Below are 25,844 nucleotides of genomic sequence, written 5' to 3'. Positions count from 1 at the left end.
CCAAATCAAAGCAATTAAACAAATTCTTTCGACTCCTTATTGGTCCACGTGCCCCTAGTCCCATCGAAAACCACCAGCGGCTTCTACCCCAAACCCGGCGGTTTTGCTTCCTCCCCTAAAACTTTCCTTATATAGATGGTTTCTGCTGATGATAGTCAAGACCAAAACGACGTCTCTGAAAACCTCAGTTTGTCTCCTTTCTCCCGTTTCTCACTGCCTCTCCAAGTAAGTTTTTTTTCCCCTTTTCTTTTCAAAAATAAAAAGCGAAAAGAAAAACACTAAAACTCCAATTCTTTTTGTTTTTTTTCCGTCTGTTTGTTTTTTGCCAAGCTTTTTATCATACCTCCCCCTTTATCGAACATCGAGAGTTAATTTTTTTTTTCTTATTCATTTTTTTGTTTGAATAAAGAAGATTAATTGTTGAGTACTGCCGAGCTAAGGCTATGGGGAGAGGGAAAATAGTGATAAGGAGGATCGATAACTCGACGAGCAGACAAGTGACGTTTTCGAAGCGAAGGAACGGATTGTTGAAGAAAGCGAAGGAGCTCGCGATCTTGTGCGATGCTGAAGTCGGAGTAATGATCTTCTCCAGCACTGGAAAGCTCTACGATTTTGCTAGCACCAGGTCCTTTTAAGATCTCTTTTATCATCATGATTATTTTGTTTTCTTCACGCTTATCATAATTTGTGATGCTGGCCAGCTATTGTTTTGTTAGATGAGATTTGTATGTTTTTTTCCATAAAAATTTTGCTATATATATATTTATTTATTTATTGTTAAATGTGACATAAAAACGGGAGCTTAAGGTTTAAAAGATTAAAGGAAATTTGAATGCAAGAGTTATAGTTTTGATTTTATGATTTTATGACTCAAAAAGAGTTTCGATTTTACTGTTCGTTTAGTTAGAGTTGCCTTTGATTGTTCATCGTCGATTGGATATCGTTTAGGATCTGGTTGAGTTCTTAGAAAGTGTTAAGTGAGCGTAGCTAGTTTTATATCTTGGAGTACGGTTACTGGTTAGAGAGATGTATATTGTATCCTAGTAATTTCAGTTTGCTAGTTGACTTCGAGGCTTTCTACGAAGACTAGCCATGGCTGATGGAAGGTTTCCATACAAGTCGAGTATACTGAATTAATTACCTTTGTGAAATTTCAAGTTGGAGTTCAAGCGCTAAGAAGAATTATAGCTTTGCTTTGTTAGAGTATAATAGCGGACACGAGCCATGACTTTTTTGCATGGTTAAGATTAGAAGAATTCAAATTGATGTAGCTTTGTTAATTATAATGCGCATGGTTGAAAAAATAAAGAAAATAGGAGTTGAATGTCACCTCTACAACACTGTTACTTATTGAATTCCTATCAGTTGAAAAATGAAATTTCTATCAGTTGAAATGACCTTAAATTATTACTCTTTTCTTTTCTTCGTAAAAAACACCAGATATAACCAAGAAAACACCTAAAGTTGTAGGAAAAGAGAGAGAAAATAGAGGATTTGCATTGCAAAACTAGACAGATTCGTCTAATGCAAGGGTTCCAACCTTGCTATTTTTGAATATTTAGACTGATATGCAGCTCAAGTCTTTGAATAACCGATAGGAAACCTTTGAATCTCAGGAGAAAAAGATCAGGCTAGGGAAATCTCAACCCCAAAGCTAGGTCGCCAATTGTCATGAAAAGGAAAGAAAAATGAAGCTAAAGAAGGGGAAGAAGAAAAATTACGAATAGATAAGTGTATCTAAAGTGTTCCATCATAAAATTTGTGGAATAATGACATTGCAGTATTGTTTGAAAAGTTTGATAAACAAAGTTTAAACATTGATTGAGCACAACTTTGAGATCCGTCCTATACTGAAAAATATAAATGTCAATCGAGCATTGTACTAAAAATGGTTCTTAAAATTTCCCTTTAAATATGACTCATGAATATCCATATATTTTAGAGGTAGTATTATGTGTAAAGAGGCTGGATGGTTAAGAAGTGAAAAAGTTTGCTAGCAATTGGGGAAAAATGGTGGTGGCAAGTTGATTAATTTAAGGAGGATGGCAGAATTGGGCATATATAGATATATAACCCATATGAATTCAAAGTCAAGTGTCATAGAGGGATGATATAATTGTTGGTGATGATGGATAATGGCACACTGGGTGAGGCTGTTGCCACAGTTTGATCAGTGCAGAGATAGCAAAAGCAAGGCTTGTGGTATTAAGAGGTCATTATAAGCAAATGGGAGGATATAGTAGTAACAAATTGCCTGTGTTTGCTTTTGAATAAGATATAAAAAAACATAATTTCTTGTTGGGATTTTTCAAACGCTAAAGAAAGAATGGGAGGAGGAGGAAAAGGAGGCAATTGAAATCGTTATAACCGTGAACTCAGTGGAAGAAAACAAAAGACAATTCAAAATATTGAAACTTTAATTAGGAATGAGGTAACTAAAATTCTTTCCTTAATAGTGCTTTGTTATTCAATTAAAAATCATTTTGTTTTATGATTGCATAGGCTATGAGGTATTTTATACTTGAAATATTTTTTAGGTTTTTCAACTTAGCTACAATTTTTATTCACTAAACGTATGAAAAAAGAGGCAATACTATTCCTAAATTAGCACAAACAATTGATAATCGAAGATGCTGTTTTCTGGTATTTTACAAGGTTAGTAGTTCCACTTGCATCGAGAGTGATACTCTGAAATGCAGCAAGTATATTTCCTAGAACAACGGGCAGTACTGAAAGTTGTCGGCAAAACCCAAAAATAATTAGCAATGAAAATAGAATAAATTTCTAGGTAAATTTCCTTAGGCCAGGTTTACAAATTAAAATTACAAAAGAAAAACTAAATAATAATTCAGAACCTATGAAGTAGTATATCCTATTCTGTAGACCAACAATATATATAAAAAAAATAATAATGATATTTAAACATAAAACAATCTTTTTAGTGATTAATAAACAATGGAAAACTTATTAAGAAATTTATTTAAATTTATAATACATTTAAAAATTATTATTTGATCGCTTGGACTTTTGTAACTATATGTGACACATATTTAGAGCAAGGCTATAGGTTTTGATAATTAATTTAAAATATTATATAAATGATTTGGAAATCCAAGGAGCTTGATATATATAAGAAACTTTATTACTTAAACAAAATGAAAGAAACTTTATGTATGTTTTAGGTACAATTTGTTCATTGTCAAGTTTTCAATGATAAACAATAATACTTTTCCACCTTCAGTTACTCTATCCATTAGCTTATTGTAGGAGATCAAAATAATGCTGATCAGTTTTCTAAAACTTTTTAGAGAATATTTTGATAAAGGAATGAGATTGCCATAATCACTCCTTTCAGAGAATATTTTGATTAAAATAAAAAAGAACTCCATGACATAAACCAAATCTGAATTGAACTGTATATCTTATCCTAGGTACTAGGGTTTCATCATAAGAGTGATTAATTAGGGCTTTTTAGTTCGTAGGTGGTAGACAATATAAACCTAGGAAAAAGGAGTAACTTCAAACCCTAAGTTTCAAGGTGGATCGAGAAAGCTGCATGCACCAAGGTCGACATGAGCCTTGTTTACTAGCAGCTGCTGGATTGGAAACATATACACTATCTTTGAACTGTCAAGCATGAATGCATGCTGTTCCTAGAGTGGAAAATTTTCTTGGAAACTTTTTTTTTTGTTTTTTAATTTTATTGGTAAATATGAGGGGGCACGAGACAATAAGGATTTAAACTTTGCACCTCACAAAATTTTGACAACATTCTAAATAAAATAAAAAATCAAACCCACTGATTTTTTCTTTTTAAATAAAACTCTAAATCATAAGAATCCTTATCCATCTAAAATCTCAACTTTCCTTAAAAAAAAGGGTGCAGCGTGGAACATTCATATGTAAAACGTAAATTTATATTATGGATAATTAGTTAGGCATTCACTTTCTTTTCATTGTCATAAGCATTATAAAATGGACCCCTAAGAAGAGATAAGAACTAATCATCTTCATGACAAAAGCTAAGTTGCTCCTGTAAAAGAAAGGAAATACAATAGAAAAGAATCATGCATGAATCTTTTACAATAACATAGCTTAGCACCTTAACACATTGGAATAAACTAAGGTGATTTATCGACCACAAGACTGATTACTGTAAGATCCTCATGAAATTTAATATTGGAAAGATATCCATCTTATAATCAGAGAAATGTAAAGAAATTCTTTACTTACATTATTTAAATATAATATCTTTGCCCCAAGAAAATGGCTGACATGGACGGGTTTCCAAACACATTCACCACTCGCCCTTTGTTTATTATATCTCGTCTAACTCAAGTCCTCCCTTTTGCCATTCTTTATTAATACTTTTGAAACTGTTTGGAATAATTGAATGCTTTCCCTACGATTTCCTTGGATATGGCGGCTGATCAGCATTCTCAGTAGCACAAAGTTCTTAAGCGTCTTAGCTGGTGAAGTACTGCCAACCTAACTTTCTATATTTCGTCAAAATTTTTGGATGGTGGATTCTTATATTATGCAAAGCAAAGTGTAAAATAGGTCCTTTGTGATCTCTAGGAAATCTCTTATTTGAAGCCCTTTCTTTTTCTTAATCCATATATATATATATATAAAGAATCATATATCCACATTTATATTAATATCCTCTTTGATAAAGAAGAATATAGAATATTTTTCCTTCATATAAATCTGAATATTAAGGAAACTTATCTTTAGCAAATTGGCCTATAATTAACTTAGTATTAAAGCCCTATGCTCCTCGTATCAATTTCTTTGTATGTACTGAAGGAAAATTTGATTGAGTCAGTATATATTTTTTGGATTATTTATATCGATAAGTGTTTTTTTATTGAAAAATATATATATGGAAATTACAATTATAACTAAACAACTTTTGAAATATGTGGTTGAAGAAATAGATTAACTAGCCGAATAAATAAATTAATGTAACATTAGATGAAATCTTCACACAACTAGACTTGAATCTAACACTTAAAAATTCCAACAATTCTTCTTTATCACTGATTCAAGGTTTCATTGGTACAGTAAGTGTATAGCATAGCACAAACTTTAATATGTAGTTAGAGTCAAATCAATATTTTGATTAAATATTTTCTTTCCAACCTTCTCATTAGTATACAATCCTAAATTATGCTTCAAGATAACCATCAACATTTCCTCCGGAGGGCGCATGATGATTACATTATTCTTTACATTTTGCCAAAGTATACAACTTTTTAGTGTTGTGAAACTAGTGTCTAGTCTAACTAACTATTATTGACAAAGAGAAGGTTAGGGGGAAAAAGAGAGGAAGTGGAGGGAGATTGGGGGTCGAGGGGGAGAGTGAGAGTTCTTTGAGTTAATAAGAGATAATTATGTCTCACCTTATCCATGGTTTCACTTTTTCATTTTTTATTATTTGAAGTTGAGATTTTTAGATTAAAATTCTCAAAATTTTTAACTATTTGGATGAGCTAACAATTTTTAATTAAGGGTTGGAGGGCAAGGGGAAAGACTTATACACATTGGATGAGGGAATATATACAGTGATTTCTTCGAGTTATTAAGAAAAATTTAAAAATTCATGCTAATTATATTGTCCCAAATATGTTAAATAAAGTTACCAAAATAATTATTTGAATTTATGTTTTCATTAAATTTTAACATACAACATTGATTTTTACATGGACCAGCCTCTAAAATTAACTTGAAAGTAAAATTAAGTTTAAAATTTAAATAACGTTAGCATTACTACATTTACAAAAGGAAAAAGGAAGCAAAGCTAACCCATAATATATATATATATTCAAATAGGTATCAACTTGAATATTATCGAGCATTGTCGGAGAAACCATATGCTACCTGTAAGCCAAATGCATATGTAAACCTTCAATAACATTGACATAATAACAAATTAAATTATGTAAATCTTTGCTAACTATAAATGATGAAGACCAACAATTTTAAGTGAATGATATACTGATTTAAAGAGGAACAAGTCAAATTACAAAGAATGTGAGATAGCAACTAAAATTACACGTGAGCCTTTAAAAGATATCTTAATTTGGATAAGAAGATTGTTATATATTCCTATTCACAAGAAAAATAAAGAATGTAGGGTCTATTTGATTTACCAACAACTTAGGTTTAGTTTTTGAAAGGGAAAATTACTTATACCCTTTTAGGTTTTTATCTTCATTTACCTTGGATTCATTAGTGTTCAAAATACACTTCATTCTAAAACCCTATTAGGTGTTAACAAATGTTATAAAATGACTAAAATACCATTAAGATAAAAAACCATCAAAATGTTTTTTTTGAAACTAAAGATTTGAGGTTGCTTCAACATTGATCTTGTCCATGAGTTCCGTGACACCACTAGGCTAGGCCATCACCAACTGAAACCTTGGTTGCATTCACATTCTTAGTTTTGTCTCTTCTTTGCGGTTCACTAATTTGATTATCTGCACCTCTTTGGGTGGAATATCTATTTTGAATACTCATGAATACTAATGGATTCAAAATGAATTAAGATGAAACTCCATATGTTGTTAACAAATGTTAGAAAATGAGTAAAATATTATTGAGATAAAAAACACCAAAAAGTCTTTTTTTTTTTTTAAAAAAAAGAGATTTGAGGTTGCTTCAACATCAATATTGCCCATAGCTTCGTCTGCACCACTAGGCTAGATGTCACAATCCTAGCCGTAAGTCATGAATCCCACATCAAAGAAATTGTCACACTTAGGAGTCACGAGGATGTTACATTTCCAACAAAAACCCATGAATCCCATCAAGATAAGATGTCATGGTTCAAGAGAGTCATGAATTTCGTATCAACTTAATACTAAAGTAAGATTAAGTATTTAAAGATTTACATAATCTTCAAATTGTGAAACATTTTTTGTGGAGTATAACCATGAACCCAACGCATCGAAACAAACAAGACCTTACAAGTTAATATAAATTGTGACAATTAGTATCAAGATTAATGGGCTCTTGCGACTATGCATAAGAATGAAATTAAATATTTAAAAGTTCATACCATAACTTGTTAGATTGATATACCTAAATGAAATTGAATATTTAAGAGTTCATACTATCTTTTAACTTGTGAGACTCTTTTGAGGAATGAAATTGTGAGATCAATGAGTCAAAGTAGACAATACCTGACGATTGTATATTACAGTGAAACTGGACATTTTAAAGCTCATATCATAACTTGTGAGGCCGATATACTAGAATGAGACTAAACACTTAAGAGTTTACACCATTTTCAACTTATAAGATAAAATTGTGAAATTAACGTATTAAAATAGACAATACCTTACAAGTTGATGTAGATAAAGACACTAAGCCATCATTGACCAAAACTTTAATTCCATTCACATTCTTAGCTTTGTCTTTCCTTGTGGTTCATTAATTTGATTATATTCACCATTTAGAGTTTCATTTTAATTTATTTTAAACATTTCACCTCAAAAAAATATATATCATAAAACACGTAAGTATATGAGGTTGTAAGATTGTAGCACAAAATGAGCTTAGCCCATGGATAACAAGAAGAAATGCAAGAGTGTGATAGGAGACTGTTGAGTTTGAAAATTAACCTTGTACAAACCATAAAAGTCCTTTTGAAACACAAGGAAATGCAAGAGAAAAGAAAATCACCTCACAAGGATATAAGCGACTCTACTTCGAGGTATACATCATCAAGGTCTACATGGTTGTTATCTTTGCCAAATCAAGTCCCTTTTTTTTTTTTTTGCTGAGCTGAAATTTTTATTGAAATACCGCACATGATTCAAAAGTCAGAGTCCTGTAACCCCAAATTGCCCACACAAAGGATCCAAAGCAAAACTAAAAACAATACAATACAAACACCAATAATTACCCAACAAAACATCTAGCTTATAGGTTAAGATACAGACAATCCCTAAAACAAACCAAAGCAGAACTAACTTCTACCATAACAAAAAGATACAATACCCAACATTAAAAAAAATTACCATACCAACACCAGGCTACAAACCTTTCCTTTCAATCAACACCTATTTGTCAAGAGAATCAACATACTTATTAGCTTCCTTATCTGGTTTCTTAGAACACCTTCCTCTCCCAATGGACCAGGCATTCCTTTGAGTATGACCATCAACCTTAAGTAGAAGAAAATCAATTTGGGCAGATTTCCATTGGATGCCCTTTTTGCATAGTGAATGCTTTGAAACAATATGCGTTAGCTGAAATTCTTTAATCCGTACACCATATTTTACTTTTGAAAGTGGTTTCATTTCAAACCCTCCATAGAGACCACAGGCAGCCCTGCAAACCAAACACCATTGTTCCTTACATACCACATGCCCTACCACACACAACCCAACATTCAAAAGTAAAACCCCAACAAATCCAGCTCCAAAAAACAGCACATGAACAGTTGATAACAGTCATCAAGGGCAGAATGACACAAGGGGCATTGACATATCTCATCCAAAAAAATACAACCCCTCCGTTGGAATAACCTTTTGAAGGAAATAAATCCAGAACATGTAAACTATAAAAACCGTTAAACGAATGAGGAAACCTTGATAGACTCAATTGTTCAGATGGTGTCATCAAGCACCCTTTAAAGTAAATCATGAGAGCAAGAGAGAGCTTTTATACTAGAGAGTACCGAACTCATTAAATTTCCTAAATCAATCAGTCCTTGGTTGCACACGTCTTAGGATAATCAATAGTTGATCAAACACTCATTTTTCCAATTCCAAATATCTCTTCAAAAGTTAATTTGCCAATTGGAGTTAGACTTCAAGGAAAAACTTTATCACTGTAGCATTCTTATTCCTAACAGCCAAAACCAGACAAAGAAATAACTCATTCAAAGGTCAATCCTCTAACCAGTAGGCATGCCAAATTGAAAACATTCATCATTGCGTGATACCCTACCACATGCCTTTTTGTCAATAAAATTTTGGACCCCCCCCATGTTTTAGATACTAACAATATCCCTTCACATTTTAGACAACACTCTAAGATTCATCAAATCAAAATCTCAACATGGCAACACATCTTGATAAGGACATCATTTGATCGGACCAGCTTCATTCCCAGGTTCCAATTCTAAGAATTCTCATCTTGACAATACGAACAAAAACAAACCCCCTAACTTCAAAAATAAACAAAAATAGATCACCAATCAACAAAATAACCAACACTCCAATGATTAAAACATCGCCAAAAAACAATAGCAACAAAGCCAAATAAAACCCAAATAGACTTAAACAAATCATAGCACCAAGACACCAAACAGATTGAACCAATGTTCATAACAAATCCAAAGCAACAACACAAAACCAAAACTTACCCAAACAAGGATTACACCATCTGAGCCAGGGAGACTCCTTTCAATTTCTTCAATTTATCAATTATCAATTCCTCACTTAAGTTGGCAACTAACCCAAGTTTCTTGCCGAGGCTCCTAATCTCCTTTGCCTATTCAAGAATTAATATTTCTATTTCTAAAGTATCCATCCGATAGAGAAGCATTGGCCATCTTTGAATTTTCAGCAGCTGTAACTTGTATCGTATGTTTTCTTCCATGTTTGCTCTTACCCTTCCTTTTCAGTACCTTTCCCTTCTTAATCTCCCCTCAATTTCAATTAGAAGGCTTTATATACAGTTCTTGAGTTCAGCAGACAAGGTAGCAGAGACAAGGATAGATCTTGTTGGAATTCCACCAAATCAATGGATTTAGGGATACAAATTGGTTCAATCTGCTCAGACAAGCCCTCCTCTTTTCTTTCCAAGCCTAATACTGAAATAGGCCGAACATACACCATAATCGGCCCAGCCTTTAAGATCTCAGAATTCTCCCACCACCCCTTTTCCTTCTGCAGATTTCTTCTCTTTTGCTAGTACTCCATGCCATCTAACAACCATCAAATGCTCCAATATTTCCAAGACATTTGCATCAGAATTAAGGTTGGCTCCTTGATTCCTCCGAATAGCACTTGAAGCATCTTTGAAATTTGAATACATCTCCAATTTTTCCTCCATTGGACTCTGTTCTAACATATCCACACACTCCATGTCAGCATTTGATGTGACTTCAACATTGTCATCAACCTCCATGATGATGCATGGACTCTGCAGGGAACTAAACACTCCTTCTCTACCCCACAATGAGGAACAAAACCCTCCTCCACTGGTAATTCACATCCACGAATAAAATACATCGTGTTTGCAATTTCCAACTCAACAACTTCATCAATGCATTCCATTTTGTTAGTGGAGATAAGCATCGCGACATAAACTGAAATTTTCAAAATTAAGTGTTTTGGCTTTAATGGAGATCAATTCTCCCCAACCATTAATGATATTAAAAAAAGTGTTGTAATTCCATGCATGAGCAGGTACACCATAAGTTGCAATCCATTTTTGTCAGCACTTGACAGTGAAATTTGCAGATCACACTTCAACTGAAGTGAACAAGTTATTAAGCCAGTCCCAATCTTTTTCTTTCAGCTCATCAAACATCATTTCATCACTAAAGGAAGTAAGAAAATTCTTTGGTCCTAGTTTTCTCTCATGTAAACCAGAAAAACCATCAATTCTAAACTATTCCATAAGAACCTTAGGATCCACATAATAATCAATGATGGTCACCACACCCATTTCAAACCAATGTAAATTTATCTCTAATTTCACCCACACATCATTTCGCTGATTGAATGTTGCATATATTTGCAGTATATGAATTTGAGAGCTTGTTTGCTAATTCTTTCTCACCATTTAGCACCTGTGCATAGGATAATTTGCTACTTTGTATTGAAATCTACTTTTGGACACCACTACCATACTCACTTCTCACTTCTGTAATACCATTACCTGATAGTTCTAGTAAACCATTTCCTAGTTGTTCAGCATTTCGTTTTTTCCAATAAGACACTCTGCCACCAAATCTGGCAATATTCACCCCTATTCTCTGGTTCAATAACCAAGCCCCATTGAATCTTGAAACTACCCTTCTAGCATCAGAAAAAACTAATATGTGACAAAGCCAAATTTTTTCCCCGTCTTGCTTCCTTTCTTCACAATAAAAATATCCACCACTGTACCAAATTGTTGAAAGATTTGTCTGAGCCATCTCCAATGAACTCTAAAAGGCAATTATTGACAAAGACTATGGTAATCCTATTACTACTTACCGGAGCCAGCATTTTAGTACTTTGTAACCATCGTCTAGCACATCAACATCTCTTCCAAGACATTCAATTGGCACTTTCTGAATACATTGAAAATCAAAGCTGTTTTCATTCTTTTACCCCTGTATCCCAGTAGAAAATCTGCCAAATCAGTATCTATGTGACCAAGAATGAAAATTCATGCTAAGTTGCCACTTACTGAACCTTTTTTTTTTTTTTTGTACAGAGGTTACAAATTTGTTTTTGAGTTGTGTAAAAACTCATTTTCAAACTCATCTAGAATATCAAGCATGAGCTTATTTATGACATCACAATTAAAAGTATCTAACTTTCTAAGAAACTTTGAATGCATAATTATGAGAAAGTTTGCTCCTAAGGGTAAATCGACTCTATAAGATGTGGTTTTGTTTAGAAAAATGCTAAAAACGCTGAATTTTTGGGAGACAAAAGAAAAGTTCAAGATATTTACATCTTTTATCACTATGATCGGACCACTTTTGGACTTAAAACTTTCAACCCAAATAACACAAGTTGAAGTTAGAAAGGGACAAATGGCTCTAGCATCAAGAAACCACAGTGCAAGCTCAAAAGCCTATAACCCTTTGGTGAAAATTTGCTTGTACTGAAACACATATATGAGGTAGCTTTTGGAAAAGATTAATGGAAAGGTGATTATAACACAAATTACTTTGCACATATGGTTTCCATGGAAAAGGGGGAAGATGAGTTTGGGATAAAAAAAAAACTGATAGTAAAAATTAGTGACATCTTAAAGATATAAATGAAATAATATCTGTTTCAATAGCCAGCTTATGACAAAAAACCTCAATTAGATAGCAAATAAACATGTATATGTTGAGGTCATTACGTCAGACAAGCACATCTTTTATGTCGATAGTTATGGGAAAGAATCATGGAGATCTAACATATAACAATGGGATCAACGATCCTTTCTCAAAATGACTGACAATTTCAGCAAGACAGATAACCTCTTCTTTAATAATAGTAAGACTCAAAAACAAAGTGGGGTGGAAAGGCAAGGCAGTAAAGTAGAGACTGACAGAATACAATTTACTTTACCAAGAACGCAATCTGTGTAGTTCAGATGTTATGGTTGAACAGCCAAGTACAAGATTAACTAAAGCGAGAATGAAGGAGAAACAACATTCTGACTAGTCAAGACTTGAATTACCTATTTAACCAAAAAGAAAACTTACTTTTAGAATTACAACTTCAACTGTTCTGCTCACCAGCTAATTTATCTTTCTGGAAGGGAACTGTCATTGACTAATATAATCACAACTTTGTGAGAAACAAGAATTTAAGATACACTAGGAAACGAGATGATTTTAGAGAGAGAGAAAGGAAGACAACAAATGTGGTTAAGCTACAGAAGCTATCATTATACTTTCTAGAGCCCCATGTGTGGTGATTTTTAGTGTATGTTTATCAGCATTTTTCTCTGTTTTTCTTTTCTCTCCTGTAAGCATTTAGAAATTACAGAATGTCTGATGCAATTCAAATCTCCTCTTGCCAGCATGAGATCAGTAATTGAGCGATACAACAAAACAAAGGAGGAACATCAGCAACTGGGGAACCCAACCTCTGAAGTCAAGGTATCGTTTAGTACTTGATCCTCAATTTCTTTGTATTTTACCTTCAGAGCATGCTCACTATGTAATTTTATTATTAGTGAATTTGCATGCATTTAGCTTCTACCAGAAAAAAGGGGTAAGATTGCAATGTTAATAAATTTCCAGTCATTGGACCAAACTTTAAAAAAGCATACCTGGAAATGTGATGTGCAAAATTCAACATCCCTAACTTTGCATATGCTGTTTTCTCTGAACAAATAGGAGCAATAGAACAAGACACCATTTCCTTTGTTTTTTGCTTCTCCAGATTGGCAGTAGGTTGAAGGTATTGTGCAAAATGCATGCAAAATTTTATAGCTAGACGTTGGTTTCAGGTCAAAACTAGATTTTATGCAATTATAGACAAAGTTGACAGCACCACAACCTGATAGATAATAATGATACAAATACAAACCATAAACTCCTCTTCTGGCTGTTGGAATAGGAATGACTTAATTGCATGCATAAGCTAAATTGCCATGCTAGGACTCTGTCTTTCTCATAGCCACAGGGTGATGGAAACAGTATCAATAGATATAAACTGGATGATATCAAGGAAAAGAAAATGGGGCCTAAGGGGAACATTAGCAAAATGAAAATGCTAGGAAGCAAATAATTAGCCTTAGGTGAGACCATAGACATTAAATAGAAATCAGTTTGAATAACCCAACACTTCACTTTTTCCAAAGTAAGGTTACACAACATTTCAATTAACTTCAGTTTATGCATCACATCAAATCATACCATAATCTTTATAAAAACTAAGCCAGTTCCCACTCAAACTTATGCTTAAGATGTATCTAAAAACCATTTTTGGTCATATAGCCACCACAATCCTCCTTTTTCTGGGCTTGGGACCATGTAATTTGTATAAAATACAGGCAGAGTCACCATATACCATGGGAAAGTTCCCAATGATATATATGATAAAGGAGTGAACTTACAGGCACAACCAGCAAAACATTTTTTGCAACGGATAAAATAGAAAAACCATGATGAGATGATGAATGTATGAGCCTAGAACATCTTTCTAGATGTGCTAGAGAGGATATATTTTAAACAATAAAAATTAAAAGGGAGGGTGAGGGTGGTTATAAAGCTCAACCCCCTAGAGAATTGAACAGTTTGTGCAGGTCTTAGTTCTAATCAGTAAGATACCTTCCAATGACAAGAACATCAAGTAGGTTTTTCTGTTGTCAACCCTAGAAGTGGAGATTTAGGGTCGAAAGTTTAGGGTTTAGGGTTTAGGGTTTTACTGTTGTCAACCCTTGAAGTGGAGATGTTTGGTAGGAGGGATAGAGGAGGGAAGGAAAAGAAGTGGAAGGACAATAGTGTTTCTTTTGTTTCCTTCATTTGGTAGGAGGGAAATAGGAGGGAAGGAAAATGGATGGATTGGCACCTTTCCTTTCTCTCCGCATCTATTCCTTCCAAATAGGGAGGAAAACACCCTTTCTACTTAAGTTTATCATTTTATTTATAATTTTACCCCTAGTCTCCATCTCCCTCTGTTTTCTATCTTTCATACCAAACACAAGGAAGGAAAAAAAAAACTTCACTTTCTCTCTTCAATTTTTTCTTTCCTTACCTTTTTTGACTTCGCTTTATTTTCTTTCCTTCCTACCCAAATAGTGTATAGTCTATTAACTTTTCAACAAGCAATTACCTTAAGAAATAGGAAAACCCTTATAATTACCCCTTTCCCTAGAGACACCACCAATTTTCTAAGAAGCCATATTTTCATCTCTTTTATGCCTCAAAATAGGTAAAAGCTTTCTCCAACAAAAGCATATTCATGGACAGCTCCAAAATTAATAACATATTCGAAGGGCAAAATAGACCTTGCCATTCCTTGCTTGTAGACCAAATCCAGGGACTCCATCCATGATCTATCTATTATAGAGTTCATATCTCAACCTCCTTTTTGCTTTTAAACATTTTACTGGTGATATACCTGGAAGCTAAAAGCAATCTCCAATCTCCATATATAAATTATATTACTCCAAGAACAAAGTTTGCACCTTGTAATATCCAGAAGAAAAAGCATATAAATTTCAAATCAGATTTTGAAAAGTTGTTAGCTCTAACAGCCTAATTTACTTGCTAAGTTGCTTGATCAGGCAATCCAAAAATAGAATCAACAATCTGGAGCAAGAGCTAATTAGAATGTGCTTAACTTTAACAAATAGACCAAGGACCAAGGACTCAAGAAGTGAATTATCAGCTGAATAGTTAAACTATCAAATTCCTGCTTCCACTGACACATTAATAGTACTCATAACGTAACTTTCTCTGCAAGATCAAAATCCTCTCTAGCAAGAACCTCGGATCTAAGTATGTTTGATTTTGTTGTGAATTGCCAATGATTGTAGCTGGTCATTTAGAGCATTGTCAAGTCTGTATGCATGGTTATTGTGATATTTCAATATCAAAGTTCCTTATATGCATTTTGATACTTCAGCAATTAAGGCTGTACACTGTGAATCTCACCATAATCTTATTTTTCAGTTCTGGCAAAGGGAGGCAGCAATTCTGAGACAACAACTGCAAAACCTGCAAGAAAATCACAGGTATATTGATTTTTTGACAATACAAATCATCATATCCAACATCAATGGACAAGTACAATAAGCCAAAAATGAAAAATTAAGAAACTATTTTTACATTAGGCATTCTTCAGATTACAATTATTATCCCTATATGTCTGAATTTAACACAGACAACATCATGCTTTTCAACCAATAACATGTCACAGATAAGTGATATAACATCTCTTTTCTCCTTTGACCTGTTATAACTATCTATTCCACCCTTTTATAGATGCAATTATGCTCAGGATTGTCCGTGCTTTATGCCATGGTTCACATATCAGAAGATCAGACTTGAATGAATCAATCATTCTTCAGTTAAGATGAACACAAAGAGATTAATGGCCCTAGACATTAATTTCTATTCTGTAAAAAGCAGATTTCCTATCTAGCCTTAAAGCATCAAATGCATCAATTCTAAAAAGTAGAAATAGAAAGTGAAAGACAAGTCCAATTCATCTCATGTATATGCCTAAGAAAGGCTTTCACAATGTCTAAGATAAAAATTTTATAGACTGAAATTATGCTTCTGCAAACCAAAACAGACAAATGATGGGTGAAGAGCTTTCTGGATTGAGCGTAAAAGATTTACAGAATTTGGAGAGCCAATTGGAAATGAGTCTACGTGGTGTCCGTATGAAGAAGGTTTGAAATTCTTATTTCCATGTCATTTTTTTTTAAGTTCAAAATAGCATGCAAACTATAGCAACTCCATGCTAGTAACATTTTCTCCACTGCTGTAGGACCAAATTTTAATGGATGAAATTCAAGAATTGAACAGAAAGGTGAACCCTGGAAACAATAAATTTAGCTCTTTAATATCACACTCTGCTTAAGTTCCTAAATTTCATTGTCTCATTGCAGGGAAACCTCATTCATCAAGAAAATGTGGAACTCTATAAGAAGGTAAATTTAATTCGTCAAGAAAACATGGAATTGTATAAGAAGGTATAAATTTGAATGGCTCATATAAATCTCAATTTTCCTTGAAAGATTATAAGATTCAACCATCAAACCTTTGTTAGTTGTGAGATGTTCTAAAAAACTAACCTCAACAGAGAGTTTCGCATACCAGGTTTATGGAACAAGGGATGTGAATGGTGCAAACAGAGACTCCCATCTCACAAATGGTCTAGGCATTGGAGAGGACTCACATGTGCCCGTCCATCTCCAGCTAAGCCAGCCACAGCAACAAAACTACGAGACACCAGCAAGAGCTACAAAATTGGGGTATATTTTCCTCCATATGGTAGAATACTTCAATTAAAATACCGATTATTTTGCCACAATTTAATCTCCAACTTTTTCATGGGAACTGCAGCAGACTGCAACTGCATTAGCAAAACAAGATGCATCAAAGTGGGATTGGATGTCACTCGACTTTGATCACCAAATGCTTATGGGTCTAAAGCTTATGCTTCTCATAGTAAGATGTGGTATGTTAAACCACTAATCATTCAGCAAAGCAACATTGGTTTGAAATGATTAAGCAAATGAAGTTTAGCATGTGTGTGAAGAAAACCATCTAGTTATGTAAAGATAAGTTAAGTGTAATAAAGAAAAATATACATATAAAAGGGAGCAAATGGACATTGTATTCCGTGTGCAGTTCAGCTTTTTGCAGTTTTAAAGACAACTGGCAATGGAGGGCACAATTACATTCATTGTAGTTAACAAAACTTATATAGTTGTCACCTCAGGGAACATATATGACAGCAACAGGGTGCTTCAGAAAGATAATAATATTTAGATTAGCGAACCTCAAACAAATATGAACTATAGAAGTATGTCCAACAAGATATTTAAAAGACTCAACTCATTATAGTTTTACTGCAACTCAATTTTCAATGATAATACCAAGACGGAGTAATTGTACCTACCTCATTATTCTCCTTCATTACATGCTAAACAGAAAACTGATATCCTGATCAGCACTACAAAAAAAAATGGTTCATATAACAATCTGAGAACACCAGCCTATGCAAAAGAAAATAGCCTTGTTATAATATGTTACCAAAACTATACAAACAGAAGGTGAAAAAAAGTTTCTTCAATGATTAATAAGAACCGATGTTAAGAGACATGGCATATTATATAAATAGGGTGATAGAGCAATTTCAAAATGTAAAAACCATTCTAGTTCACTGCTTAACTTGAAGATGCATAAGCATCTCCAACATGGCTTAAAACCTAGGACTGTATTTTTCCTAAGAACAACTTGCATTCACATAACCGACATTCACAGTTGCCATTGAGATATTGGGCCTTAAAAGTAACTTCAGGCTGCATTTAATGCTAGCAAACATCAGAGCAAAGTACAGCAACTGTGGACAGAATACAAGCATCCCAAGGAAGGTTGACAACTCAAGACTAGAAATGTCATAAGCAGAACAAGGAGTCAGCATAACTAACAAGAATTATAAGAATATGCTGCAATAACTCCGCCTGTGGCCACACCACATGCCTATATCAGCGACCACAGCCGGTCCCAAGCCCGGATAAAGGAGGAGGGTTAAAACATGTTGAAACAAAACACGACAAAACAATTATGGAACATCAAAAGAACCTATCTTTCAAATTGTTAAATCAAAGGAAGTATAACTAGAACAAAATAGAATTTAGTTAAGCACCTTGCGATTAAGAGTAATTATATTCTAATGTTGGTCCAACTCTTTACTTTTCTAGTAGCAACCGTGTTGGATACATATCGAATATATACCTTAGACCGACATTTGCAACATTAAAACTTGATGCAATTGAAGCCAAGTTATTCATCAAGAGACATAATCAAGCATAGTAAAAGGAAAAAAGGTCAAAGCAAACAAGAAATAAGGTAAACGGAGAGAAAAGCAGAAGAAAATAAACTCATACCCTGACATTAATGTAGGAAAGAAAGAAAAGGAAACATTAATAAATCATACCCTTACATTAATGTAGGAGAGGAAGAAAAGGAAACATTAATAACTTGCCTGGATAGTGGATAGTATAGGATTTAGCCTTTATCTGCTTAAAGAACTCATACAATTATAGGATAGTGCATATGATTTATCAGTGAAACTTAGACATAACTCATGTCTTATAATTTATTGAGTATTTGCTGCCTCTCTACAACTCAACCGAAGTGAGCCTTAATCTCAAAATAACCAGCTACATCAATCTTTTTGCTTACGTCCACTCAGTTACAGGCTATGTGCTCCAAAAGATCAAGAGGTGCCAGATCACATAAGCATAAGTACACACATACATAAATATTTGACACACACAGACACACACATAGCTTTAACAAGAAATAAGTAGGCATATAGTAATGTTTCCATGTCTAAAGTTTTGGAACCTGCTTGAGTCCAGCATCTTCTCCCCATTTCAAAACATGACACAAGCATTGCCATATACTAATCATAGAGCTGAAGGAACTTATGTACAAAATTGACAATACGTGATGCATGCACTTAAAATTCTGTCATAGATGCTAAACACTTAACAGGAGTCCTCAAGCATTGGTGAATAACCTATATTCAGTTCGACCTTGAAGAATAAAGACAATTATTGGAAACCCATTAACACACTATATGTTGCATATACGCTTTCTCTCTATGATCTTAGTCAGCTGATTTTAGCCCATAAATACTCTGTACTCATCCAACAAGGCAAAATACAATTCCCTAATCACCATATCTTTTAGGATAGTGAACATCCTTTTACGAAATTGACCTCATAATACGTGTATCCTAATCCTTAATACACATTTTGAATCTATAAGTAATGAATTGTGATCTTGATGAATATAATTTTCATCTTAAACAAGATCAACTATAGCTTGAAAGATTTTGAAAATTTAAATGAGCTAATAAAGTAGACGATTAAGATAAGATAAGATTTAGGGGAAGACTTCTTAGGAAAAGTAAAGGCAAGATAAAGAATCAAGAGAAAACCTAATGACAATATTGTGAATCCCACAAAAATTCAATTGAGGACTCAGCGAAAGACTTACATGCATATTTGTTGACTGAATTGTATTAGTGTTTGTTGAAATATAAGCAGTTGTAGACTAGAAATAATAGTCAAATCTTTTCAATGGATTAACAATTTTATTATTTTACCACAATACAAAATTCTACTACGACACTTCCAACCCAAAAGGCATGCCTATCAAGAGGAGAAGGCCTTATAAGCTCATGACCCATCTCATCTCTTACTAATGTGAGATTTGACATTTTACCCTATTCAATAGTATAACGCCCTCATTGCAATGACTCTTTCATCCAAAGAGGAGAGGGACCCACCTTGGTCTAAGCCTATCTCAACCCTAGTATCTCTAATGGAGGATCTCACATCAGTAAAGAATTAGGTAGGCTCTAATATCTCTTGTTACGAACTCGCACTTCCAACCCAAAAGACTTGTCTATCAAGTGAAGGAAGACCCTTACAAACCCAAGACCCATCCCATCATTTATTGATATAGGATCCATATCATTAGCAGATTCAAAATAAAATTGGTGCAAACAATACAAAGAACTACATGCCATATATAAGGAAAAATTGTGGGGAGATAGAAGAAAACTTTTTAAATAGTTATTATATATGCTACCTATTTTAAACTAACAACAAACTTCTATTTGTTCCCCTTTAATTATCTACAAAATTTTATTAGAATAATAACTTAGGAAGGATTACTATCACAACAATATAAACAAGGATGTTGAGTTTGATCTTAACACGTATTGTGGGAGCCAAATAACAGTTAACAGAACCTTACAAAGGTAGATGTCACTCAAAGTATGTGGCAATCATGCTTAGCTGCTACAAGGATTGTTCATCTAAAACTTACTGGGTCACACAATTTTGTCCACAAAGGTTAATTCCAATTTTTTTCCTTGCCCATGGAATGGGGTCCATAATTTCCCCCATTTATTCCTTAACGTCCTTGTCAAGGAATCGATTGCTTAACCTCATAGTAAGAAATGCAAAATTCTAAAAATGTGGCAAGCATAAGGTTAGAAGGTGGCTCTCATCACAATTGGACAAAGTAAAACTTTTGTTCCCTATAGCACCTTGTCCTAACAAACAACTTAGCTTCCACACTTAACACAAACTTAATACTATATGTTACAATTTCACCTAACTACTGCAAGGTATTGATTTACTTTGGCCCCATTAAGCCTTACATGGGCCTCAAAATCTGTCTCACAAGATTGATTTCAAATCTCTACATAAATGCCAAAGCCTTTCACATGGTCTTAATTGGGATAGAGGTTTGCAAAGGGCTCTTCAGTAATGAAGTAGAGAAGCATTGCAGCCAATGGTAGAAAGGAAGCAGCGAGCATCCAGGAGATGTAACAATAGGTAAAGATAGTAGTACTAGAGGATAAGTGCTATCAATAGGTAGTAAAATCTGCCTCACAAGATTGATTTTAAATCTCTACATAAATGCCAAAGCCCTTCCATGGTCTTAATTGGGACATAGGTTTGTAAAAGGTCTCTTCTATAATGAAGTAGAGAAGCATTGCAACCAATGGTAGAGAGGATGTAGAGAACTAAAGATGTTGCTTGAGCACTGTTAATGTGCTTAAGTACAATGGTAGATAAGGAAATATTTGAATATTGACAAACGTGTGAAGCAGATGGAATGCCCCAAGGAGAAGCATGAGCATCCAAAAGATATAATACTAGGTAAAGATAGTAGCACTGGAAGATTAGTACCATCAATAGTTAGTATCAGTACTAGCAGAGATGCTATCTAGGAGCAATATCGGCCATGGATGAGAAGGAGTAGATAGAAGCAATATTGGTACTCAAGAAAAAGGACATCTAGGTTTTGTTTGGAGATGAACTAACTAGGAACACCTAGTTATAGTCTTGTACATGCAATCAATGAGACCAATAACACGATAGCAACCCAATCTCAAGCCATGTAAAGAGGTATGAGGTATATGATGCGTTGACTAATTGTTATATCTAGTGCTATGATAAATGCATAGGGAGGTAAACCTGTGTCAACGGGGTGATCCATGAACTAACTATGGGCCCATTTAGTTTTAGAAAGTGTTTCAATTTTCATTTACAATATTATCAATAAGGTAAAAACTAAATTTGGAAAATTGGAAAATAAAGCATTCCATAAATGTAGTTAAAAGTTTGAAGCTATTACCCTTATCTTGTCAATCATTTATAATGTAAAAATGGAGAAGGAAAGTGGAAAACATTTTCTAAAACTACAAGGGGCTTAAAGTGTTATGAGGAGAGATTGTACGGATAAGAACGCTTAACTAGCCCCATAACTACCAAGCTAAAGGTCTACGACGTCCTAGTATTTAATTCCAACCGAGGCAACCATCAGTACTCCTAGGGTTAACCCCATGTTGTAATACCTACAAATAAAAATTGCAAGATAATAGACCACAATCATAAATCTACAAATTGTTATAAAAATTGCAAGGCAAGTATAATAGACCACAATCACCATTATCCATCTACAAATTGTTACAAAGCTAACCACCTACATGGAAAGTAATCAAAATAAAATTGCTTCCAGCTTGTGGCAGATATTTGAATATTGATCCAAGCATTTTGCTCAATTGTTGGTGCAGGATCCTCCAACTCAAAGGGTATGGTTTGAATCCCCCCTCCCTCAAAGCAAAAACAATAAACATTTCTGTTGTATGATAGATTACTTAAATCTTTACAATATAAACATTATCATGCTTGTCTCCAAATGTGTTATTTTTCCTTGTTCTTTTTCCTTTGATCAAATAAGGAATATGTTGTGCGATTTTTTTAGAATTCTAGAACTAGATATACTATCAAATGAACCCAAAATTTTTATCGTTCTCATTTGGAAGGGGTAAAATTTTTGTGTAGATATTGACTCCATACATGAATAATAAACTTGTACTTAGTTTGAGAGAATCAAACATGTAAAATTAAAGTTTTCAATTGTAAGACTACTATTTAAAAGCAAGCACTCATGATTTATTTCTTTGAAGTATACTGGAGAAACTTATACAAATTTTGGAAGCACCTTGTTAGCAAGAGAGTAGCAACAATGTAACTTACATCAGTGAAATAATGTGCAAACTGTCTAAGTAAAAGCTATTAGCCACACAACAAAGGAAGCTGAATCTAATTGGTATTAACTTGTTAAAATTTTAGAACCGAAATGACAAGTTCAAGCATGCACAGACATACTGAGCTTTCTCATGTGTAAAAGGTAAAAGAGAGTAGGAAAAACTATCAGCTGCATGATGGAATTAGATAGTTTAAAGTAGAAGGTAGTATAACCAAAATATAAAATATGTTTTTACTAGAACTGAAATTGTGAATGATAGGCATGCTAAAAGGTAACATTGTTTTAAAAACTGTATTCTTACTTTTTCCATCTAGAGAAATTAATTATTACCAAAAGACTGTTAACATATTAGTATGAACTTTAAGAAGATAAATGGAGAAATGGATCTGAAATGTAGTAGAAGCTTAAATAATTTCTTAAAACAGTTGATATTTGGTGCTAAAGCCAAATCTCCAAAAGTTTACAATAGAGACAACTACAACAAGAATTGAACATAAAAACCTCAATGCAAAGGTGTCAGTGATTAGGGATACGATCAGAAGCATTTGTACATTATAGCAGAGCCCAGTATTGATCTAGGAAAGCAACAATTCAAGGGAATGGCTCAAATAAAGCAAAACCAACCTAAAAGGTAAGTTACTAAAAGAACAAAAGAAAACATGTGGGAAGGGAGAAAACTTGCATGTTGATGATGTAAAATTAGTTTCACAAATTTGCATAGGAAAAACGCTAATCCCATGCGTTTAAGATTGACCACTAAAGATCAGCACATTGTAAATTAATCTAATTTCCGATTACTTAACTGAAAGGCAATGAGAATGAAGAGAGGAGATGCAACAAGGCACTCTCTTATCGGTTATGCCATAGAGCAAATTCCACCTAAAATCCAAAAGAAGAAACTGCCACTTCCAAGCTAAATAGCAATATCATTTCAAAATTATATTATTATAAATATTAATTACAAATATTTGATGCTACTCCAAATCTTCACTTTACAAAATCATAACCACATATATATACCAAACTAAAAACGAATATCTCAACTTGATCCTCCAATTATCTCTCGAAATAACAAATATTGAAACAAACAAGTATCAAACAAGGGTATATCTCCAATACTAATACCAAAATATAAGTAATTTAACTACTATGCGTAAGAATATGTGAGGAAAAAGGTATGAAAACCCCCTCCAGCTCTATATTCCAAAAATCTTATCTTTTACATATTCCCAAGATCTCTTATCCACTAAGATCATGCCTCTATCCTTATGGTAGCCAGCATTCTTAGTGAAACTAAAAGTTTTGAAAAAGTCATAGTCCACATAGAGGTCTTGAGTTATTTAACAGAATACTTATTAGTAATAATTAGTAACAAAACTAAAAATTGCTAGAAGGCAAGGGCAAAAAACTGATCACTAGTACCAATGACGAACATCATCAGCAATTCATAACAGCAACAGCCAAAAAAAAAGCCACACTAAGAAACTCAATAACTTCTCAAACACAAAACTTGTCATTTGGCAACCCAACCCACCGTCCTCCTCCTATCTCAACAAAACTTTAATGAGAAGTAAAATCAGTTTGATTACAATTACAATTAGTAAAAAGGAATAGCACACACAACATGTATAGCCAATACAGCTAATTTACAAATAAAAGTCATGCATACAAAGCATTGCTACTCATCACGAAACCCTCTCCAAAAAGAAATGTTCAAATTTTTGGACAAAAGTTAAATAATTAATGACGAGTAATCGTACTTGTTGAAAAATCTAGTCTAGCATATGTGACCATAAAGACAGCCATTACCACAATATTTTATGTGCTTTTCTATGATTGTTTAATCCAGGGAACCATCGACTAACACTATGCACCTTATGATCCCTTATAATGATGATTATCCACCAGTGAAAGCATAAAATATTGTACGATTGCAAATATTAATGGACTGTTATTTTGTAAAAAAGATAAGGACTGTGCAAAAACGTGTATCCTATGACATATCTTTCGCATCTCAATGTAAAAAAGGACTCAAACTCATTCACTAGTACAAAGTTTAAAAATTGAAGCTAAGGTGATATAATTGCTTTGCGGTAACCCAACCAAAGTTAAAAGAAAGGCGAACAGTACTCAAACGGTACGCAAAAACGGCAGGAGATGATAATTAAAAAAGGTAGCACTCATAAAAAATTTAAGAAGAATCATAACAATTACCTGGAAGGCCAAAGCTAATTCGCTTTGAATCTCACCTGAAAATAGTCCAAATGTCAAAATTCCTATTGCAATAACTTTTTTTACAAAAAAAAAAGGTCGTAATAAAGAGAAAGAAAATGTTAGCAATAAATTTTACCATAGCATTTCTACCATAAGCGTAAAACACTCCATTTCTCCACTTCGTTGACGAGAAAATATGTCAAAAAGGGACTATTATAGAAATGTTTTCAACGAAAAGAGCAATTCTCAGTTAGCTTTCTTTTTCCATCAGTCTCTCAGCAACCAAACGGATTTTACACAAATAACAGCAAAACAAAGTTCTCTATCGCCATCAATTATAAATTCCGAATCAAAACAAAACAACAACTCGTAAAAATCTCAAGCAACAAATTACTTCACTGTAAAACAAACAGCATTCACGTTTAAAGCTGAGAATGCAAGCTCAAAACAAAAACAAAAACAAAAACAAAAAACGAACGTAAAATCAAAAAAATAACGATCTGATTACGGAGATTTTAGCCGAATCAATAAAAAGAGACAAAGAAAAAGGAGAAAATTAGAGAAAAAACGAGATCTGTTTTGTTTAAGGGGACGAAGAAAATCGTACCTGCAGAAGCTAGGGAAGCTGAAGAAGAGCAAGAGAAAAAAATATCTGGAGCAGGAGCAGACGAGCGATGGGGGCATTTAAATAAGTTAATGTGGGGGAGTGTAAATGAAGGATGCCCCCACTTAATCTTGTTCTTACCTAATTAATCAAATTAAAATTATTCAATAAACAGACATTGGTTGAAGCTTAGGCTTGGCTTTTGGGAAAATTAGTAAAACAATTATTTTATTTTCTTTCGTTGTTGATTTTAAAACTTGACCTGATTCTTTCATAATCTAGGGTTTCGGGTTTTCTTAAAAAATATATAGAAATTTACAAATCGCTTTCTGCGTCTTTGGAGACGGCCGTTGTTTCATTTTCACCCGAAAACCGGCTAAGCCGCTATTTTAAGTTCGAGCCGCCGATGTCTCCGGTTTTCACGCCGTTTGGAATAACACAATTCGCTGACGCGATTAGGCAAACCAACCGCGCCCAGGGTAGACAAACTGATGCGCGAACCAACCGGACACGTGTCGA

The 25,844-nt window shown here is 33.7% G+C and overlaps 1 protein-coding gene and 1 long non-coding RNA gene across 7 annotated transcripts; one reads left to right on the top strand and one right to left on the bottom strand.

Moving 5' to 3' along the window:
* Window positions 1-443: 443 nt before the first annotated feature.
* LOC110416272 (MADS-box transcription factor 27-like) lies at window positions 444-16,467 on the top strand. Its single transcript, XM_021428218.2, has 4 exons — window positions 444-625; window positions 12,760-12,838; window positions 15,362-15,423; window positions 15,987-16,467. The coding sequence occupies exons 1-4, from the start codon at window positions 444-446 to the stop codon at window positions 16,090-16,092; spliced, it is 429 nt and encodes a 142-aa protein (XP_021283893.1). The 3' UTR covers window positions 16,093-16,467.
* Window positions 5,932-25,654, bottom strand: LOC110416274 (uncharacterized). 6 transcript variants are annotated; one of them, XR_002445162.2, is made up of 6 exons: window positions 25,329-25,630; window positions 24,722-24,756; window positions 17,322-17,375; window positions 16,514-16,772; window positions 9,383-15,406; window positions 5,932-9,184 (listed from the first exon to the last, which is right to left on the bottom strand). It is a non-coding gene; the product is annotated as an uncharacterized LOC110416274 (long non-coding RNA). The 6 variants fall into 6 exon arrangements; XR_016351239.1 differs by having other exon boundaries at window positions 5,932-8,343; window positions 25,329-25,629; XR_002445159.2 differs by lacking the exon at window positions 5,932-9,184 and having other exon boundaries at window positions 9,224-11,344; window positions 12,440-15,406; window positions 25,329-25,631.
* Window positions 25,655-25,844: the final 190 nt, after the last annotated feature.

Source organism: Theobroma umbraticum, unplaced genomic scaffold (genome assembly GCF_002168275.2).
Source record: "Theobroma umbraticum cultivar Fairchild unplaced genomic scaffold, ASM216827v3 scaffold_51.0, whole genome shotgun sequence".
In the NCBI taxonomy this organism is placed as follows: domain Eukaryota; kingdom Viridiplantae; phylum Streptophyta; class Magnoliopsida; order Malvales; family Malvaceae; genus Theobroma; species Theobroma umbraticum.
Note: the sequence above shows the minus strand (reverse complement) of the source record. Positions and strands in the feature narration are given on the sequence as shown.